At 36.3% G+C, this 16,901-nt stretch overlaps 2 protein-coding genes and 1 long non-coding RNA gene across 3 annotated transcripts; 2 read left to right on the plus strand and 1 right to left on the minus strand.

The window, feature by feature from the left end:
- Positions 1 to 1,199: 1,199 nt before the first annotated feature.
- Positions 1,200 to 1,523, plus strand: LOC127849016 (uncharacterized). Its single transcript, XM_052381740.1, has one exon. It carries the CDS (start codon positions 1,200 to 1,202, stop codon positions 1,521 to 1,523), a length of 324 nt encoding a protein of 107 aa, XP_052237700.1.
- A 37-nt stretch (positions 1,524 to 1,560) lies between these two features.
- On the plus strand, positions 1,561 to 2,743 carry LOC127849017 (eggshell protein-like). Its single transcript, XM_052381741.1, has 2 exons — positions 1,561 to 1,613; positions 2,494 to 2,743. Exons 1-2 carry the CDS (start codon positions 1,561 to 1,563, stop codon positions 2,741 to 2,743), a joined length of 303 nt encoding a protein of 100 aa, XP_052237701.1.
- Positions 2,744 to 11,588: 8,845 nt separating this feature from the next.
- LOC127848735 (uncharacterized) lies at positions 11,589 to 16,846 on the minus strand. The gene is made up of 6 exons (XR_008034666.1): positions 16,792 to 16,846; positions 16,559 to 16,603; positions 15,180 to 15,259; positions 14,511 to 14,579; positions 11,899 to 12,068; positions 11,589 to 11,792 (listed from the first exon to the last, which is right to left on the minus strand). It is a non-coding gene; the product is annotated as an uncharacterized LOC127848735 (long non-coding RNA).
- Between the last annotated feature and the right edge of the window lie 55 nt (positions 16,847 to 16,901).

Genomic DNA, 16,901 nt, shown 5'->3' on the forward strand with positions numbered 1-16,901 from the left:
TGTTCTGTGTTCCAACAGAAATATTGTTTACCAAAGGCAGTAAGTAAGGGTTGCATCATCTTATCTCCTTTTTCAGAGCAGCAGTATAACGTAAACTCTGACCTTTTGTTTCAGATGCCCGTATTCAAATTTACCTATATATGCTAATACGTGTTTATGTTATGAAAAACTATAGCACATGGTCATTTGGAACATTTTACAATGTAATCAATTTATTTAAACAAAAACTAATGTCAACTTATTCTTTGTCTGTTTCCAATAAACGTCGTGGTGGTATTCTAACATATGTTTGTTCAACAGCTGTCCTTGCATCGGGATAAGGGCAGGAACTCTATATGGGCTCCGATACACCATGGCCAATCGCTGAAGGTAACCTATACCAGACTGAAGTATGGACCGTCATTTCTGCCATTGCTGTGAATACAAAGATAAGTGATATCATTTTAAAGGTCAAAGATGACGTTAGACATGTATGCTTAAGTGATAATTGTGATGTGCGATTGTTGTTGACTTCATTTGGTAAGCATTACTGCTGTTGGTATGCGGACAGACAACACTGTCCATTCGACTTGATTTATAGAGCTATGGCGTTTTAACATTGTTAACGCTCAAACGCGGGCAAGGCTCCTCAATTTACAGCGAGGGACACACTTTTTTGCCCGCTAGCGTTAACACACTGACGTGGGTCGATGGTGCGAAAGCGAGTCCGAGTCAGCATTAACAGTGTTAAAACGCCTTAGCTCTGAAAATCAAGTCTTATCGATAGCGTTTTCGTTCTGTTTTTCAACAGCAATACTGTTCACCAAAGGCAGTAAGTAGGGTCTTGAATCATATTTCTTTTTTCATCGCAGCAGTAAAACGTAAACTCTGACCTTTTGTTGCAAATGGACGTATTCTAATTGTTTTATATATGCCAATACGTGTTCATTTGATTTATCTGTTTTATTCTTTAATTGGTTACTCGTGTATTTTTGTGTTTACTTTATATTTACTATATTTACTTTCACAACAGTTAAACTTCGTTCACCCTTACACTTTGTGGGAGTAAGAAATATATTGATGGTATTGTTCATGTAAGAAGAGAGAATACAGTTATTGTTTTGCAATTAAAATGCCCGTGTTTCTAGTTTTGGTGGTGGTGGTGGTGGTGGTGGTGGTGGTGGTGAAAGTGATGAAAGTGGTTAGGGGTGATGGTGGTAATGGTGGTGTTGGTGGTGGTGCTTGTAAAGGTGGTGATCATGGTGTTTGGGATGGTGATGGTGGAAATGGTAATGGTGGTGATTGTGGAAGTTATTTGTCATGTTGTTGCTGATTGTAAGGCTGGCTCTAGTGGTGGTGGTGTTGGTGATGGTGATGGTAATGGAATTGGTGGTGGCGATGGTGGTATTGATGGAGATATAGGTGCTAATGGTGGTGATTGTAATGGGGATGGTGTAGGTAGTGATGGTGGTGGTGATGGTGGTGATGGTGATTGGAATGGTGATCGTGGTGATGTGGGCGATGACGACGATGATGGTGATTGAAATGATGATTTTTATGGTGGTGTTGGTGGTAAGTGTGATGGTGATGGTGGTGTTGACGGTGATGGCGATTAAAACGGTTGTGATTGTGGCGTAGGTGATGATGGTGGCGGGGATGGTGATGAAAGTGGTGGTGGTTGTGAAGGTGGTGTTGATGATTTGGGTTGTGTAGGTGATGGTGGGGGTGATATAGCTTGTTATGGTGGTGTTGAAGGTGGTGGTGGTGGGAATACGGTGGTGATGGTCATTGAAGTGTTGGTATTGGTGATGGTGGTAATGATGGTAATGGTGGTGATGGTAATGGTGATGATGTTAGTGATGGTGATGGAAGTTCGGTTGGTAGTGACAATTGTGATGTTGGTGGTGGTGGTGCTTGTGGTGGTGGTGCTTGTGATTCTAGTGGTGGTGGTGGTGGCGATGGCGATGATGATGGTGGTGGTGGTAATGGTGGTGGTGTTGGTAGTGTTGATTATGTTGGCGATTGTTGGGTGGTGGTAGTGATTGTGATTGATGTCGTTGTGGTGGTGATGGTGGTGTTGGTGGTGATGATATTGTCGATTGAGATTATGGTGGTGATGGTGGTGGATAAAGTGGTGGTGATGATGATAATGGTATTGATGGTGGTGGTGATAGTGAGTGTGTTGATGGTGGTTATGGTGGTATTGGTGATGGTGGTGGTGGTATAGGTGGATATGACCCTTGTTTTGGTGGTGGTGGTGATGATGGTGATTATGATGGTGGTGGTGATGATGGTGGTGATGGTGGTGGCAATGATTGTGGTGATGGTGATATTGGTGGAGATGGTGGTGGTCCTGATTGCGGTTAATTGATGACGGTGGTGGTGATTGTGATGGTGATGATTTGGTGACGGTAATGATGTTTGTTATGCTGATGGTGGTGGTGTTAGTTATAGTGATGTAAATGGTGTTGATGATGATCATTGTGGTAGTGATGGTGGCGATGGTTGTTGTAGTGATGATGGTGGTGATGGTGGTGGTTTTGGTGGTGGTGATGGTATTGGTGACGTCGATGATGGTTATGGTGGTGGTGATGATTGTGGTCGCTTTGATTGTAGCGGTGGTGGTTATTGTGGTTGTGATGGTGGCTGTGGTAATAATGGTTATGGTGGTGGTGATGGTGATTGCGATGGAAGTGGTGATGATGGTGGTGATGGTGGTGGTGGTCGTAATGGAAGATGTTTGGTGACGGTGGTGGTGCTGTGATGGTGGCGATTTGGTGACGATTGTGATGATTGTTATGCTGATGGTGGTTGTGTTAGTTGTAGTGATGTTCTCAGGTTACTTTCTGGTCGCCAAAATGTTATTGTCGGTTGCTGTCCAATCGGTTCCGAGAATGCCTATGTGGGCGGGTAATCTGGCGACTACTATTTTTGATTGATGTCGGTCATTAAAGTCAGCGTTTACAGCAGATTGTTTAACAAATTATTACAGTTTTACTATTTACAGAATATAACACGGTAATTAATACTGTACATTAAAGACAATATTTGGCATCATCCTCACACCTTTTAACTGTAATTACTTATGGGCAGTAAAAAGCAAATGCTGAGCAATCGAATCCTTGTGGCGAGTAAGTTGTGAAAACAACAACCGTTAAATAATCTACGCGGTAGCAATTTAATTTTAGTACATGTATATTTCGATTTTCTATAGCCATGTGTTAATATTTGCTGATTTAAGTCCCTTCGTACGCTTCTAAAAAATCTCGTGTTTTTATTATAAGAGTGCAACATTGTAACTATCGTCTGTCAAGTTCCGAGCATGAAAAGCGTTCTTGTTGCAACAGACCTGGTGCTATAACTAAATATAGACGTGCAATTCAGTACATGTAGCATTTTATGCTGAAGATTGTAAATCGGAAAAAATGCACACGGTGAGAAAGGACTGACCCATTCAGATTATATAGAAAAAATATGTTAATTTACGATTGAAACATTGTAGAAGATGGTACGTTCATACAAATATTCATGACGGTAGGGATACTGACATTAATGTAAGTAAATGAAAATGAATAAACAATGAAATGGAAAAACATTAAATTAAGCATATAATTTTAATGTGGTTTGATTGAGAATTTAATATAATGCTCGTTGAAACCAATTCATTAATTATTGTACATGTATAATTAGAATTATGTTGTGGCTCATTTTTTGTCAGACTCACTTACGAAAGCGCCAACTTAGATATACGTTGATTTTTTCTTCATCTGTGTTATCATAAATGGAGTTCGTGTGAATCCTTTTTACAATTATGATAGATTATTGGTCAATGGCATTTTCCTCCTTGATGTTTTTTTTAAATCTCTCCACTGTAGACATTTTAAGGTAAATTACATGGGTTTTTGCATTTTTCGTGGCCGGTCTATTGGCTTTCCTTAAAGAGGCCTTTTTACAGATTTTGGCATATTTTGAATTTTGTCATTAAATGCTTTATATTGGTAAAAGTAAACATTGGATCTTAAAAGCTCCAGTAAAAAATCAAGAATAAAATTAAAACAAGGAAAAAAGTAGCCGGTACCAGGGCTCGAACCAGTGACCCCCGGAGTCCTGGAGTTAGTCTGAAGTAAAAACGCATTAGCCCTCTCGGCTATTCCGCCGAGTGTACACAGAATAAGTATTTTATACCTTATATAAGCAATATTCGTAGTTTCGTAAATTTAAACGACAACAACAGAACTCTCCAAATTATTTCAATCGTTTTGCGTTGCAACGCGTTATAATTTTAAGGTTTTCAAATCGTCAAAAGATACATATAATGGCTATATTGGACTATGGTAAATGTTCAGTAATACTGTTTCCTCACAAATATCATAGCTAAAACGAAAATTTGCGAATCTGTAACAACTTTTTTCAATTTTGTCAATTTACCAAACCGTGAAAAGATCCCTTTAAAAGGTCGAACTTAATGCTTGTGGCTGGAAGTAATATTTAATACGTTCAATTAAAAACAACTGAAGTGCCTTCAGCGCTTTGATGTTTGCATTATAAGAGGTTGCGTTTGTTAATAATGCTTTTCGTTAGCTATGGACTGGTATTTAAAACAATGAATGTTCACTGTTGTTTTGAAAAACGTCAACGCCGCACAGCCACCTAAGTGAAATTGTATGTATTATTACTTATTGTACAAAGCGTTAATTCCTTTTCCATATTTTTTCACCTTATATATAGGATGATCAAAAGTACAAATGCAAAACTAAATATCACAATAATATAATGAATATATTACCTTGTATGCAAATTCAGACCGTACACATTTAGGCTTTATTGCTATATGTGTTATCTTACACTTGTAACTTGCAAAAAAAATACGCAATTTACCTTGAGATAATTATTGAAAAATTGGCATGTATTATCAAAATGAGTGTAAAAATGTTCACTTTTAAGCACTAACAAAAGTGTGTATTGCTGTATTCCTTTAGCGCATTTAAAGACATATGTGCCAAAATAAAAATGTTCACTTTTAAGCACTAACAAAAGTGTGTATTGCTGTATTCCTTTAGCGCATTTAAAGACATATGTGCCAACATTACTGACCGACGGACAGATCAGTTCGTTATTAGGATATTACCACTATTACGGACTTCTGAGGCATAAAATCACTAATGGCATAATATCTATGGAAGCAAAAAAACTTTAAACAAGGACAAACAACAAACCAGTAGGGAAAGTCCTGACTTTTATTAAATGACTCGTGAATCAATTCCTCACTTTGAATATTCACTTTTCTAGAAGTTGTCTGTACTTGATACGTGACTTGCTTTCTTGAGAAACATCATTTGACATGAGATTAGTATTCGCGTGTACCGAATTATCAACTTAACTACTGGCTGTCATGTAAGTCTTTAGAGAATTCCGATAATACCTATCATCGGAACAAGATTACCGAATCCATTTCATCAGGCCTAAGTGGTATTGGTGGGTACTTTAGATCAACGCCAACTGGATTCTCTATCCGTGTCGCTAAGAAACCCGAAATTGCTTTTTAATTGACAAGATGACAAGAAGTGAAACTGTTTGAAATATTGATCATGGCAGAAGTTTTGTTGATTAATATTCAGATCCAATAAAACACTCATATTACATGCAGGCCATTTGATAAATAGAATAAAAAATATAATTAATATAACGTTACCGCATGACGATGTGACGCAACCCAAAAACCGTATATCTCCCCGGATGAATGATTATTACATACATCTTTACAGATATTCGTGTAAAAGTATCACCTTTGGACATATATGTCCATTGTTATATTTATTAACATGCATTTATATATACGAGTTTTAATGGATTGGAAATAGGCTAAAAAAATCAGCCTAATATGGCACGGAACGCCCTATTTTGGAATACTCAATCTCAATTATAAAAAAAAATCGTCCGATTCTCACATGGACGCGAATCCTGCATGCAGAACTGTAAAAAGCCAGAATGTCTTTGGGAGAAAATGAACATGTGGTTTAAGATCGGGGTCGACGTGGTGCTGTGGTTACACGTGATATCTTTTGAAAAAAATGCAACCCTTTCAATAGCTTACATGAGAAGTAGAGTTATCATCCGCAATGCAAAAAGAGCCATAACTCGAAAATATTGGCAACCACGGAAAGCGTAATGCTTCTTATCCTCGACATTCGCTCTCATTACCTTATATATTATATCATGTTCACTTGAGTTTTATTAACACTAATAGATTTGTGTTTTGGGCCAAACAAATAAAGAACGGCCAATAACTTTAGCCTTTACTGTCCTTCGTATGGTATTTCCGTACATATGTTTATAACAAATGTACAGTGTACGGTGAGTTTGATAGTATTTCGGAATGTACGCGCCATCTAACATAACTGTATAATGATTGCTGTATGTACTTATAGAATACTTAACACGCATACAATGATCTTCATACGTAAATGCCCTAGACGTTTGAATTCTCACAAATGATCAAAATGCATAATGCAATCAAACATGTTGCTATATTCGTCCGATGTGATGTGGCGAATTGGATAAATCATTCCTAAACATGTTGTCATCAGCACTTACAGGGCAAGATCCCGAATGAAGTAACGTTCAGCTGGTTCAGAGTTAACGCCACATTAATTTCCTATGAACCAATCAACGATTCCATAATTGCCACTTTCCCCGTCAATTCGGATTATCCTATTGATGGATAACGACGGTAAATGAGGCAGAAAGACATGGCTGATTCTAATCTAATAATTCAAAGACCGACATTCAACGATACTTATTGAAAGGGATGATAATAGAACATGTCCAAATGAGAGAATACGGTGTTATTGTACAGATCTCCCATGCCGATTTAACGGCCGATAGTTAATTATTGTCTGCATTGTATCATTGCATTTATTATAATGTCATGTCTTGTATCATTTCAGATATCAATCCCTATAGTAATTAAATAATAACACGAAATAACTACAGTTGATTTGAGAATTGTAAGTCATATGAATACGGATATACTGTCATTATAGTTTGCGGTAAAGTTGTGCGTCTTTGTTCGATATGTTAGTTCATTCGACGGTGCCATGTCTCCTACTCTTTTTCCATTCCCACTTATTTATTACAGCAACATCAGCAACATTTCAATATCAGTTTAAGGTCACAAAGGTTTACTTTATTTTCAATATGTGCATTATCACGAAGCAATACGTGCAACACTTTTGTATCATAAATGACTCAAGCGAAAACTACAAATAAAGAGTTGTCTTTTCATAGTTAAGATCTTTCAGAATAACAAACCTATAATAATGCTTCTGGTGTTTTGATAATAGACAACATGCATATAGTGCCGGACACGCTCTGGCTCCTCAAATAGTGCAGCCTCAGGCGCGGAAGGACCTCAAAACACCATATAAATATCCCAAAAAAACAAATCAGAGTAGAAAATATTTCCCTATTCTACACAAAAGCTAAAAACACAATTTGATCTTCTTTTTTTAAACCCTATTCTTTCGACAAGTTCACATTGTATGAGCACATGCGGAACAACATTACAATGTGTTATACACCACAGGAGCAGGTGGAAAACAATGATCTAATAATGGCGTTTGATGAATGGAGATAAATATGTATATTCGTCCTGCGATTCATCAAGGCGAATTAGATATCTTATCTGGCGTCCCTTCGAATCGCCAAGACAACAGTCTGAAAACGTTGATGCTTACAAATTTTCTCCAGAGATTTTAGGAAAATACACTTTGAAGTACATCGGAGTACCAGTAACTTAGAATGATGCAAGACACTTAAGATCTGTGTGCTTCTTTTGAATTATGGATTGTTGTACGCAGATGATATTTGGTGCCATCGTGCGCCTTTTAGACAATATATGCATCTTTCTGCGAAAACTGGGCTTAATGCATTTGCTTTAAGTGTTTTTCCAGATTAGCAATGCGAGCACGAACAGGCTAATCTAGGACGACACTGTCCGCTTAAATGGAATTGTCCGTTTGAATGACGAAAGTGTATTAAGGGGGACAGTGCCGTTTATGATTAGCCTGTGCACAAGCTTATCTGTGACGTCACTATAGTGTCATTGGTTTTTCACTTTAGCATACATGGCTATTCCCTTGATAGTGACAAAAAGCCCAAAAGCCCATGCCCAAAAAACTAAAAATACCATTTCTCGGGAAATATTTCAACATGTTAAACATGCACAGAAAATATACGCTTTGAACGAATCGTGGTTTAAGTTTTCGAAGGCTCCAATTTATCTTCATTTTAATATATCCCAGTGTTTTCCATCTTTCTTCGCTTGTCCTTTAATTGGAAGTAGCGGCGATGACGGCGTTCTTCTTGGTGCACAATCCTTTGGTCTTCAAAGACATTCTTACATTCCAAGATGAATTCGCAAAAGCCGGGAACGTCTGCAATACCTTCAGCGCCTTTCCGGCCGCAGATGGCGCTCTGGACTTCTTTACAACGCAGATTTGGTGCGCCATAGCTAGCGGCCTTGCGGAAGATAACTGACGAAAATATCTGTTATGCAACGGTGTCGGCCGTCACTGAGTTGAATTCCGGGGAATATGTTAAGAGGGGCCGTCCAACAGATTTTGGCATGTATTAAAGCTTGTCATTTACTGCTTTAAATGCTTTATATTGATAAATTTAAACATTTGATATAAAAAACTTAAGTAAAAAATAAGAATACAATTTAAAAAAAAGAAGAAAAAACGTTAACCTCAACAGGGCTCGAACCACTGACCCCTAGAGTCATGAAAGCTTGGTGTAAAATGTCTCCCGACTTTACCACTCGACCATCTACGCTCACGTCAAATGCGGATGTATTTTTTAGCTAAATAAGCAATCCTTGTAGTTGCCCAAAATATCGATTCGCGTCGAACGACGTTTTAATCTGTTGGACAGTCCCTTTAAGTTGGAGCTAACAACATGGGCAGTGATTCCAGGATCACGGTGAATGGACAATATTTCTTGAGCATCTTTACAGGAGCCCCAATACGTCCGACTTATGGAGATTTTGAAATGATGAAAGAGAATTGTTATGTGCTCTATACAGCATACATCAAATGCAGCCTTCTTTGGCGAACTAGGCCGTTTGCCATTATCTGGTATCTGTGAAGAGAGGTGTCTTAAATGTTGATGTACAATTATTAATTTGCCAAACTCACTCATAAGATCTATGTATGACAAGACTATTGCCAAGCAATATAGTCCCCTACCGGTTCCACCATTGTCAGAAATTCCACCATTGTCAGATTTTTTTTATATTTGTTGCTATAGCAACCAGAATATTTAACGTATGAACAAAATAAAATGACGTGCATAATATCCATATTGTGATCTATCCATTTTTCAAGTTTCATGAAAAATATTACGAACTTTTAAAGTTATCGAAGGATCCAGAAAATCACCATTTTCAGCAGTATTTCTAGTCTATTTGTTGTCATAGCAAACAGAATTTTTGACGTATAATGTTCATATTGCCATCTATCCATATTTCAAGTTTCATGAAAAAAAATATAAAGAACTATTAAAGTTATTGCAGGATCCAGAAAAGTGTGACTGACTGACAGACTGACAAACTGACAGACTGACAAAAAGACAGACAGACAGACAGACAGACAGACAGACAGACAGACAGACAGACAGACAGACAGACAGACAGACAGACAGACAGAGGGCAAACCACAGAGGTGAAACCGGTAGGGGACAATAACATTATCAAAGATAATACGTTCGCTATTATTAATTTAAAACTATGCAGGTAAAAGCCAAAAAATACTTACTGACAATTTCACCTTTAGCTATATATTTCATGAACTTACCATTATTCAAACCTCAACCAACGATTTCGAGATCAATACTTTCACGTTTATTCTGATGTAATAAAGTCGCGAAGGCAATTCAGTTTATTATCATAAATTTAAAAAGGATTGTGCATGTGAAAAATGTATTGAGTTTGTTGATAATTCTTTCTCTGTCAAGCTTTGACAAGATTGAGACTAAGTGCCCAGCCATAAGACATTGCGAGAGGAAACAGGGAATACAAACTGGGTAACAGTAAAATGGTTGAATCACTTCGTACGTATATGAACGCGTAATGATCGTGAATTAATTAACCCATTTATGCTTAGTGGACATTTCCATCCTTCTAAATTGGATCAAGTTATTTCCAAAATTAGGGATGTCTAGTATATTTATTTCTTTTCTTTTTTATTTATAATATTTCTTACAGACATTCCTTTAAGCAAACAGCGCAGACCCTGATGAGACGCCGCATTAGCGGCGACTCATCTGAGTCTACGCTGTTTGCCAATGCCTTTTTTCTAGACGCTAGGCATGAATGGGTTAGTTATGAAGTTTGCATATCATTGTCAACAAGTTCACGTCTATGATGTCCAGTTCTAACACTAGACATTTAAGAAATATTTGTAAATTTATTTTCAATTATTTGCTAAAACGAAATGATTACCTTGCTTGACAGCTACTGTGTTGCTTCTTGATACCACCAACGAGGTAAACCAGTTAGTTATTTATGTATTACTGTAACTATTTATGCATGTTATATGTTGTTGTTTTCAATTTCATTTATGTGATCGTCTTTTTGTACATTTGCTTAGTATGTAAGCTCCTTTTGCGTATATTTCAAACTGACGGTACCCGGACTAACTCTCCTGACGGTTACCGGAAAACTATCCTGACGGTAACCGGAATTACTATATTGACAGTAACCGGATTACTTTCCAGATAGGCTTTGATACATGTTTTTTTACATTTGACCTTGACAGATTACATTGACCTTTCACCACTCAAAATGTCCAGTTCCATGAGATACACATGCATGCCAAATATCAAGTTGCTATGTGAAGGGACATAGAAGTTATGAGCATTTTTCGAAACCTCAACGCGAAACCTAAACGCAAATTGTGACGGAAAGACGGACAGACGGACGGACGGTCCGATCACTATATGCCCTCATTCGGGGGCATAACAACAGCAAGAGTCCACAACAGCTAGACTTATAATTCAACAAACACTGCTTATATCGTTTTAATGCAAAAGCTCAGCCCTTTGAATTGTTAACAATTATTCAATGGCCAGCAATTTCGAAAAAAAAACTAAATAACTTTTATATCCCTTACAGGACAGCTTCATAATTTGCACTAGATATAAACACAAAACTGTAATCGTCTTTCGTATAATTTTTAATAAAAGTATTAATGTAATTACTTAAGCCTTTTTTCATCGTGACGAAAAGTATGCTGACTTTTTTCACACGCATGCATGTTTTTCTCACTTTGCTTCTGAACATCACTATAATTAGTATCGAACCATTTACTCCCTGTTTTAACTCTAATTTACTGCATGCGGAACGTGGCAGCTTGGCTATCACAATAATCACAATACTCACATAATTCCCTGCTTATATATGGTTATACATAATCAATTGAACTTTCGTGACCATATTTAGCAATTTAAATTAAAAATATATAATTTTCCTCTCGTATAAATTGTATCATACACATTTACTGACATGGTGTGTTGACACACCCAGCAAAAACTTTAATGTCGACTTCAAATGTCTAGTCATTCCTCTTATAAATTTGATCATACACTTTAAACTCACATGGTGTTTTGGCACAAACAGCGAACGCCTCAGAGCTTCCCTCGCAAGCTTTGCCGTATAATGTCGGACGCGGGTTGGTACAGGTCCCTCAGCTTCAGTCCCCCTCCACAAGTGACTAAACAGCCATGCCACCCATCCCAGCTCGACCAGCCGCCATCTGAGTTAAACATGATGAAATGTGAATCATACTGGGTAAAAGTAGTTGAAATTAACATATTTCACAAGCATTGTGCACCATAATTAAACTGAAATTGGATACTTACTTCTGTTGGCGCATGGTTCTGTAAGACAAATTGTATTCTCGAAAGGATCTCCGACGAAATTGTCTCCATTATGCTCTGGTTTAGGATAAGTGCGGGTTCTTGACCTCTTTGTGAGTCACACGTGACTGAGCAACTTGACCATGCGAACCAATCTAACCAGTTGCCATGTACTTGAAAAAGAAAAATATCTACAACTAGATGCCTAAGTTGTACATGGTTTTCAGATTATATATTAATGTAACATTAGTTTTGCATAAGGCACTTTTCGCAACTGATCGTCATAAACTCAACGACAAATGTTTAAACAATATTGAATTGTAAACATGATGTCCGAAATAGTCCGAATAATAATGCACTGTACACGGCACGGACATAAAGTCAGTTGCGGTGTTATTTGTAATGAAAATTACTTCCGATATAAATAGATTATTTGCCAATTATTAATATTGTCCTCCGGTCTTATGTATTTCACTGTCATATCTCTAATAAATCCGATGGGTAACTGTGAGAGCAGTAAGTCTTTCGTTTTGTCTTATGGTGTCCACGGTCTTGCCCATCTCAAGCTATCAGTATGTCATATCATAAACAAGCAAGACATTACGTAAAGACTGATCAATAAATGCTTTATTTCTTTCAGTGTATAAACACAATTTATACCAAAAGTGAATTCAACACTGTAGATCAGCCTTTGTATAATGTACAAATACAGTCTTTAAGATAAAAATTGTTATCCTTAAGCAATCGTAACTAAAATGTCGAAAAACTATCAAATAGCCTGCATTTTTGACACACTTCTACGGTGGCACTAAGGTGACATCACCGCTCCAAAATAAAGTCGGGAAAACACAAGTTATGTTTTCCCGTCGCCAAAAAAAAACGGGGAAACACAAAATACTACTACTACTACTATTACTACTTCTACTACTACTACTACTACTACTACTACTACTACTACTACTACTACTACTACTACTACTACTACTACTACTACTTCTACTACTACTACTACTACTACTATTACTACTACTTCTACTACTACTACTGCTGCTGCTGATGTTGCTGCTTCTGCTACTGCTGCTACTACTACTACGACTACTACTACCACTTCTACTACTACTATTACTACTACTACTATCGCTACTGCTACTAATACTACGCGCCCAAGAACACCATGGATGCCTTTATGATCATTACTAAACGTCGATGTTAAAGCGAGATTATACGATTTTGTCAAATATTCATTAATTTATATAAAATGTGTAACAAACTTATTATATATATATATTTCAATATTAATTAAAATAAAAGTTAAGAAGATCATCTTAGTTTTAGGCAGATTCGTTCATACAACACAAAGACACAATTTTGTTTTACGGATCATTTTAATTTCCTGCAACGATATCTATTCATACGACACACGAACACTTACTCCGATTCTAATAAAAAGACGAATGCTTCGGTTATTGTCGGAAAATATGTACGAAATATCTTCGTCACAATCGGCTCGGGGCGCTATTTGTTTTTGCTGCATTTTATGAAATTCGTCTTCAATGTATATTTTTCTTGCCTATTGTGTGTTAGTGTAACATATTTCTATCAATATATTACAATTTAACACATATAAACATCGTATAATCTCGCTTTAAAGGGACGTAATTGTCAATGAATGGACTTTTCGGTGCTATAACATGACTACTTTGTATGAAATTATTTTTAAATATCATGACACAAATGTTTACATACAGTTTATGGTTGTTTGTCATTGGCCAGACTTAAAATCTGTGCTTACTATATATAGGATCTGGCACGAGTTGTCATATCATACTATATTTTAATAAACGAGTTCAGGAATTTAGTTAGTAAGCGAGCCTTTGGCGAGCTTACTTACGAATTTCCTGAACGAGTTTAATAAAATATGGTATGATATGACAAGGAGTGTCAGATCTTTTTTATCACATGCATTTAAATGAGCAAATTAAATAAATATGAACGCAAACATAATGATAAATCCCAAATATTGTTTTTATATTTCGTGACGTCATTTGACGTTGCAACGTCATTTCAGCAAAATATCAACATGCTATTGGTCAATAAATGAACACTAAGCCAATGAAATCGCTTAAAAAGTATATTTCACATGTGTAAGATAAAATATACGTAATGGTTATATTGCATGGGAAACAGGATATGGCATGTGATAAAGAACTATATGATTCGCTCTTCGTACGAAACATACAGCTTACGATCACGGTCGATATCATAAAAAGATGTACATATCAAGCTACGGTAGATTATATTTAAATAAGGTTTATCCGTCATATAACGTAAACATGCCTACGTGCAAGAATCGAATCGCTACCTAGAAAATAATACTTGAAGATAAACTGTCTAAATGAAGCATGTATTGTGACGACGATACGTCTGTGTAAAAAGCGACGTGTGAGGGTATTAACAATGTTATTAATAGATACAGGTACAGATTGTTTTCAAATGTATTGAACATCAGTGCAAAATGTGCAAAATGTGTAAAAAATGAATTCGTATAAATGTATGTAGCAATTTAAACAAGCAAACCCGGTACCGAGATAGAAAAAAACGAGTGGATATGTTACTTGATTGTTATGACAGCCCATGTTGTAACGTACTTCGTTGCCAGAATGGAGCGTTTCCAAATAACAGGACTAAAAACACGAATAATATTATGTGATAATATATTTGTTTTGAAACGTAGTCATTTATATTCATTTTGTATTGATAGTTTTGCTAAAAAAGTATAGTAAATTAAAAGCGATTTACTTATTCGTTTTCATAACTGAAAACGCAATTTCATAGAGTAAATTGATGTTAGTACTAATTAAAGAATTGAATATGAATACAAACTCATTTATTTTATATCCGATGGAGTTTGGGAAAATATCAGTTAATTAATATACGTAATTCAAAGTTTTAAAACAGTGACATTAGCATTTACCTTTGCAATACTCAATTATAACAACGGTTAACAGTTGGTTACCGGGTATTAAGACAATCCTTTCATAAACCAATTTATGCCTAGCATCTAAAACAAAGGCCTTGGCAAACAGCGCAGACCCAGATGAGACGCCGCATGATGCGGCGTCTCATTAGGGTCTGCGCTGTTTGCTTAAGGAATTTCTGTAAGAAAAATTCTAAACATAAAAATAAATATACTAGTCATCCCTAATTTTGGAAATAAATTGATTCAATTTAGAACGATGGGAGAGGCCACTAGGTATAAATGGGTTAAATTGAATGACACTAACCTCACTATTCTAACATTGAATTCTGTTTGTACACGCCCGGGGGTCAGCAATATTTACACAATTGAAGCATTCAAGGCAGTCTGAAATCAATTTAAGAAGAGTAAATTATTATTTGTGTAGTCGCGAAAACGTGTGTGCGCACATAGATTGTCAACTGCACGTCCTACCGTCCTTATGTAAAGTTCCGCGTACCGTCGAACCTATTCGCCTAGCGGAAAGAGTAAAAAAAACAATGCTTTACTATTAATGAAGATTATCACTTATGAAAATTTAGGTTGTTATATGATAGCAATATTCATGATAAAAATATAACGAATAATGATTGGCGTAATTTAAAATAAATTATTGGTCATGCTTTCCGAACATTCTGGTTTTCGAAAAGCCTCAGCAAGTGGGCGAAAAGTCAGAGGTCCGTTTATACACGTTACCAAACATCTTTGCCCCGCGATTGTAAATTTAATATAACCATGAAATCGTTGTTTATTCCAATGCGGATTGTGTTGTTGTTTTTTGTTAAACAAGGCTTTCGATAAAATCGAATGAAAATTACTAGGTTTAAAATAGATATATATTAATTAGCGTGTATATTTATTCACATGCGTTCAGATATCCGCGGAGGGATGGCCTTTATAGCAATTTTTAAATCATTTTTTTACTTCTTTCAAATATTTATATATCTCGAAGACAACACTGACCAAATATATATAAATCACCATGTGAAATTGATAACCCTTTAAAACTTCTTCTTTTGTGGCAAAATTGGAGGTAAGTAACATTTTGCATTTAGCAGAATAATTGACAAAGGCCGAGTGCGGGGAATCAATTACGTTTAGGCAAACTTATATTCAGCATATATTATCAAGGGTTTTGTTTTTCGTTGACCAAAAAGGCACAGCGATATTTACAGCCTTTGTGCTTACGTGCTTAATCTAAATCTATGTGGGCATGCTAATATACATTATCGGAGTTATTGCGCTTTCTAAATGTTTGCACACATATTAAAACAAATCGTTGCTGTTTATCTAAATCACTTTTAAGTACCGCGTTTGCATACATATAAAAAGTATATTTTAACAATTATTGTCTCACGAATTGATCACCATATCAACATGTGTACGCTTAAAACGTCTAATTCATTTACCCATTTATGCCTAGCGTCTAGAAAAAATGCCTTGGCATACAGCGTAGACCCAGATGAGACGCCGCATGATGCGGAGTCTCAAAAGGGTCTGCGCTGTTTGCTAAAGGAGTTTCTGTAAGAAAAATTCTAAATATAGAAATAAATATACTAGACATTCCTAATTTTGGAAATAAATTGATCCAATTTAGAAGGTTGGGAGAGTCCAGCAGGCATGAATGGGTAAAACTATTGAACATACCTGATACCCCAATTGCACTAAGTATTCCCGCTGTAATCAAGTCACCTGTAAATGTGTACACATTTCATAAATCGGTTCGCATTGTAGCCTCTGCAACTGTTATTGTAACTCATTTTTGTTAACTATAATCAGAATTCATCATAATAAATACTATGAAGATCAATATTGACATCTGTGTTTGCGAAAATGATTTATTTACTTATTTATTTATTTAACCATACAAATATACTCACAGATATTCATTTTCGAGTTTACGCTGTTTCAAAAAGTTAAAGAATAAGCGCAATTTATAGCTACAATGGTTATCTGGATCACACGACAATGACCGTGGATATTGCGCCAT

Source organism: Dreissena polymorpha, chromosome 10 (genome assembly GCF_020536995.1).
Source record: "Dreissena polymorpha isolate Duluth1 chromosome 10, UMN_Dpol_1.0, whole genome shotgun sequence".
In the NCBI taxonomy this organism is placed as follows: Eukaryota; Metazoa; Mollusca; class Bivalvia; order Myida; family Dreissenidae; genus Dreissena; species Dreissena polymorpha.